Source organism: Mirounga leonina, unplaced genomic scaffold, assembly GCF_011800145.1.
Source record: "Mirounga leonina isolate KUSES-001 unplaced genomic scaffold, KU_Mleo_1.0 Mir_129, whole genome shotgun sequence".
Lineage (NCBI taxonomy): Eukaryota > Metazoa > Chordata > Mammalia > Carnivora > Phocidae > Mirounga > Mirounga leonina.
Window position 1 is genome coordinate 80,539,727 of NW_023270323.1, and position 5,586 is coordinate 80,545,312.

Genomic DNA, 5,586 nt, shown 5'->3' on the forward strand with positions numbered 1-5,586 from the left:
GCCGACTGGCCCTCCCACTGTCAACAACCATTAACATGGACAAAACAGATGAGGCAGCTGTTTTCAGGTGTGAAAAACAGGAAATGCAGGACTGCAATCCCCAGTGAAGGGACATTCACAAGGTACACCTCGCCTACCCAGCTCTGTACTTGTGGCACAGGGAGATGGGGTCCAGCCAGGGCACACCGTATGAGCAAGCTGAGGGGCCAGTGCTGCTGCTGGAATCTGTGGAGAGGGCACTGGAGGACCGGCAAGTGTGTCCAGGGGAGTCTAAGATGTCCCACTGTCCTTGCCTGAGGACGGGGCCGCATATACTTGGGGTGAGGCCCCCAGACTTCCCAGAGAACAACTGTTGTGGGAGCTCTGGGCTAGCTAGAGTGGACACCTTGTTCAAGCCCATGAATGTCCCTGGCATGCGGCTGAGACACTAGGATCCATGCCCTGGGAACTGGAGCCTCATCCTACAGCAATACATCCTCTAGACACATCTTGTCTGTTATTTATTGCTGTGTATCATGTTACCCCAAAACTTAGTGGTTCAAAACAATAGTAAATATTATCACACACAATTGCTTTGGTCAGGAATTGGGAGTGGGCGAGACAGCTAGTTCTGTGGTCGCAGACAAGATGATGCCCAGAGCAGCCATCATCCGAAACCTTAGCTGGAGCGGCAGATAGGCTACGGAAACAGCTTTACTCAGGTGATGCTGGCCATTGGCAGGAAGCTTCAGTTCCTCCCCATGTGGGCCTCTCCACAGGCTGCTTGAGTATCCTTCCAACATGGGCTGGCTTCCCTAGAGTGGGAATCCAAAGGGAGGAAGGCAGAAGCTGCAGAGTGTTCAATGATCGGAAAGCACACATTGTCACTGTCAAAGGAAGATAACAGAATCTAGAGACTATAGCATATCATCCACAGCAATTAATGAACAATAAAGTTACTCAACATGCAAAGAAAAGAGATGTGGCCATTATCAAGGGAAAAAAGCAATTAATAGAAACCAACCATAAGCCCAGTTTTAGGTCTGACGGAGAAAAACTTTAAGGCAGGTGTTTGAAGATATTCAATAATTAAAGGAAAATATGGTCTAATGAATGAAGAGAAACTTCAATAGAAAAAATAGAAGCTGTTAAAAAGCACCAAATGAGGGGCACTTGGGTGGCTTGTTCGGTTAAGCATCTACCTTAAGCTCAGGTCATGATCTCAGGGTCCTGGCATTGAGTCCTGCATCAGGCTCCCTGCTCAACAGCGAGCCTGCTTCTCCCTCTGCCTGCCACTTCCCCTGCTTGTGCTCTCTCTCTAATGAATAAATAAAATCTTAAAAAATAAAATCTTTAATTTTAAAGGTTTACAAAAATATACATTGGCAGTCACACTGCCTCAAGCAATCTAGCTTCTAGGGATCTGTCCTTGAATCCATTATGATTAAGTTCCGTTTTATATACAGAAACCCCTTCAAATAACAGTGGCTGAGAAAAGATGGATGTTTTCTCGCTCTTAGGTAAAACAAGTCCAAGGTCGGCAGTCCAGGGTCCGTCCTTTCCATCCCATCACCCACAGTGCTAGGCAGGCAGAAGCAGAAGGGTCAAGGGAGGCTGCTGAATGGTGTCTTCCAGGAAACCCAGAAACTCAAGGCTTTGTTATGGAGACAGAGAATGGGCGCTGCTGTGGGGAGCGAGTAGGCTTAGTCTCAGCCCCATAGACATCATTCCTGTGTACTCAAGGACTCAAATGAATGTCTCTTCCATACTCTAGTCCGGGCCACCACCTTGGTTGTGTAGGTTGTTCCAACAGCAAGAGAGGGCTGGAGGCCAGTACCTGCTCCTTCTGCTGTGTGTGCCTGGCTAAGGCTGCTTTCAATTGGAGGAAGGCCTGCCTTTCCCCATGGCGCTCAAAGGTGTCTGGCTCTTCCACCCCAAGGGCCTTTTGCTCCAGCGTCACTTCAGGCCCTTCTCTTGGGCTCACATTCTAGCTTTGCCATGGCCAATAAATGCAAGCCACCCACCACCCACTGTGAGCATCCCTCTCTTGCCAGCTCACTTGCTGTGGTACCGGACTCCCAATGCCCTCCAGGACCAGCAGCCCCCACAGGCCAGTGGTCTGGCCACTTTCCGCTGTCCTCAGCTGCTCCCTTTTCCTCCCTTCCCCTCATCCCCAGTTTAAATTTCCCAGTCAAGCCTTATGGCCACTCTTTTGCACACATCTTAAACTCCACTGTCCTTCTCTTCCTTCATCACACTTCTGAGCAAAACTCCAACCCTGTCAAATCCAGTCTCACCTGCTCTGAGACTGATCCTGGCTGCAGTACGGCACACAGCTAAGTCTTCCTCTGATACCCTGATCCGTAACCTGACCCCTAACCTGATTCCCTAACCCGATGTTTAACATGGCCCTCCTCCCCACACCAGGTCCCTAACCTGACTCCTGACCTCACCCCTAGGCAGATTCTCTATCCTCCCTAGCTGGGGCATTTGTGCTGCCTGAATATTCCACTCTGTTTCTCTGGACTCCTGTCACTTGTGTAAACATGGACCGACTATGGAAGATTATGTTCAATTTGTGGGGAGCACAGAAAAAAGAAAAAGGCCCATAAAAAAAGAGAAAAAAAAAAAACAGAGTCCATGATATAAAAACAGACCCACTGTGCCAGGATTCTGTGCACTTGGACTGCTGCATGAGTAGGTGGGGGGCAGGAAGGTGGCCATTCACGTGGCATTAAGGGTATGGGTAGCAAGCTGGCAGGATCCCAGATTTTTACTTGTTTTTTAATTATTATTTTTATTATTAAGTAAGCTCTATGCCCAATGTAGGACTTGAACTTGTGACCCCCAAGATCAAGCGTTGCATACTCTATGGATTGAGCCAACCAGGCACCCCTCTACTTGTTTCTTTATATTTCTTTTATTTTTAAAGATTTTACCTCTTTATTTGAGAGAGAGAGAGTGCGAGTGCACAAGCAGGGGCGAGAGGCAGAGGGAGAAGCAGACTCCCCGCTGAGCAGGGAGCCCAAGGTGGGGCTCGATCCCAGGACCCTGGGACCATGACCTGAGCCGAAAGCAGGTGCTCAACCAACTGAGCCATCCAGGCGCCGCTTTATATTTATTTTTATAAACTTAAAATGCTTATAACAAGCACATGTTCTCTAGCTAATCAGAAAAACCAATAAAGGGGGGGGGCGCCTGGGTGGTTCAGTCGTTAAGCATCTGCCTTCGGCTCAGGTCATGGTCCCAGGGTCCTGGGGTCGAGCCCCGCATCCGGCTCCCTGCTCAGCGGGAAGCCTGCTTCTCCCTCTGCCTTTCCCCATGCTTGACTTTCTCTCAAATAAATAAAATCTTAAAAACAAAAGAAAAAAGAAAAACCAGTAAAGGTATTGTTAAAAATGACTTTCTCCAAAATTCCACCCTGGCAGTGGACCTGCAGAAAGCATCACAGACGGGTGTTCAGAAGCACCCCCTCTATAGAGACCCTATTTTTTCTTCTCTCTCTCATGCAACCTAGCTGGGTCACAGGTGAATCGTGCCAAGGGCAAGTGAGCTTTGTTGCCTTATTTCCTCACACCTGGCCCCTGGGCAATACAGAGGCAGATGGGGCCTTCCCCCCATCCATTGTCCTTCAAAGTCCTGCAGACACTAACAGCATTGTTAGGGACCAGCTTTGATTCTCACCCACTCTGTGGAGCCTCCCTCCCTGCCCCTTGACGGCTTTGGAACAGAGCCTTTGGGAGCTGAGGGCCAATGTCAGCTACTCAGCTACCAGCACTAACACAAGCGTTCTCCTACACTTTGGGCGTTGGAAGGCCAGTCCTGTCTGATCCTGAGCACCTATTTGCCCTGACTCAGACCTGATCCTGGGATGGGGGACAAGAACTGTCCTTCCTTTTTTTTTTTTTTTTAAAGATCTTATTCATTTATTTGAGAGAGGATGAGATAGAGAGAGCATGAGAGGGGGGAGGGTCAGCGGGAGAAGCAGACTCCCTGCCGAGCAGGGAGCCCGATGCGGGACTCGATCCCGGGACTCCAGGATCATGACCTGAGCCGAAGGCAGTCGCTTAACCAACTGAGCCACCCAGGCGCCCAAGAACTGTCCTTCCTTATTCCACCATTGCCTCCTGGGGGATGTACAGGAAAGGAGCCTGGCTTTATGTTCTTTTGACCTCGGAGGCCTCAGCTGCAGGCATCGACCTGCTTGGGTTAACTGAGTATGACGTCTGTAGCGCTCACTGCCCAGCGCTAATGCAAGCACTTCTATCTCCCAAGTGCCCCGCACTAACTAGCTCCATCTTCTCCCACCTCAGCTGGGGACTCCAGGCCCATCCCAGCTCAGCATCTGGCAGTCCTGGGAAGGAAAACCACTGCGGGCAGGCTATTTCTTCCTGATGGCGAGGGCTGAGCCTCCCAGGGAGACATGCCATACAACCAAATTCAGTCTCTCAGGAGCGGGAGCCTGCTAAGATTAGGAGTTCCACACTGCGCAGCCCGAGAACAGATTCGCACTGAGTATGCACTGCCGGACCTTCCCTAAGCGGTACCCTGGGATTAATTACATCAGTGAACAAGAGACCAGCAGACGAGGCCGGAAGGAGGCAAAAGGCCTTCCAAGCAAAGCACGGGACGGGGAAAGCGGGGTGGCTAGTCCCGAGGAGGAGCCTGGGGCCCCCGGGCTGGGAGCGCAGGCTGGTGCGAGCGGCCTGCCCGGGGAGACCACGTCCACCGGGCCCCAGGGGCCGCCCACCCCATCTCCCCCGGCCTGCTTTCCCTGCGTCACCTCATCCGTCCCCGCACGACCATTGCGAACGTGACCCCATCTTAGGAAAGAGGGGGTGTGGGCTCGAAGGTCCGGGCTGGGCGGAAGGCCTTCTGGGAGCAGGCGTGCGAGCGCTCGGCGGGGCGCCGCCCTGGGCCTGGACCCGGGGAGGGCCCTTCGAGACTTCGTGCGCTGGCTCGGGACGGGGCCGACAGCTAGCAGGAGCTCGGCCACGCAAGCCGGCCCGGCGGCGTCGCTCCGCGGGGCCCGCCCCCGAGCGCCCCACGAGGCCCGCGCCTCTGCGCGTCGACCCGCCACCGCCGCGGCACGGAAGGGCCCAGCACGCGTGCGCGGCCGGCGCGGCGGGCCCCAGGATGCCGCGCGGCCTCGGGGGCTGGCCGTCGCGGGGCACGCCGGGACCCGTAGTTCGCGGCGGCGCCAGCGCGCCCCGCGCTCGGCGGCGGCGGGCGCCCGAGGGGCCCAATGGGAGCGGAGGCCCGGCCGCCCCGCCCCGCGCCGCCGGACGCTGCGAGGGGACATGGCTGCCGCCGGTGCCGGGTCCCTGAGCTGAGCGTCCGCCGCCGGGAGCCAACCGCCGCTTTCAACCGTCCGCGCGGGCGGGCCGAGGCGCCGGCGGGCCGGCGAGCAGCCGCGGCCTCCGCGCAGGGGGAGGCGGCAGCAGCAGGAAGCCGGAGCGGCCGCCGCGACCGGGCACATGGCGTCCATCTTACTGAGGAGCTGCCGCGGCCGGGGGCCCACCCGCCTCCCGCCGCCCCGCGCCGCCGCCCCGAGGGGTAAGCAGCCGGCGCCGCGCCGACAGCGCGGGGCCGGGGGCTGGGGGCCGG

General features: G+C 55.4%; 1 protein-coding gene and 1 long non-coding RNA gene across 3 annotated transcripts in view; one reads left to right on the forward strand and one right to left on the reverse strand.

Moving 5' to 3' along the window:
• Positions 1-487: 487 nt before the first annotated feature.
• Positions 488-5,073, reverse strand: LOC118010793. The gene is made up of 2 exons (XR_004679326.1): positions 4,763-5,073; positions 488-866 (listed from the first exon to the last, which is right to left on the reverse strand). It is a non-coding gene; the product is annotated as an uncharacterized LOC118010793 (long non-coding RNA).
• Positions 5,074-5,243: 170 nt separating this feature from the next.
• LETM1 (leucine zipper and EF-hand containing transmembrane protein 1) overlaps positions 5,244-5,586 on the forward strand; it is a 36,988-nt gene continuing 36,645 nt past the window's right edge. Inside the window, exon 1 of one of the 2 annotated variants that reach the window (XM_035005463.1) lies at positions 5,244-5,535. In XM_035005463.1, coding sequence (XP_034861354.1) covers positions 5,457-5,535 — 79 coding nt within the window. In that variant the 5' untranslated portion in view covers positions 5,244-5,456. The remainder of the gene's footprint in view (positions 5,536-5,586) is intronic. The other variant, XM_035005462.1, reaches the window with a different exon arrangement.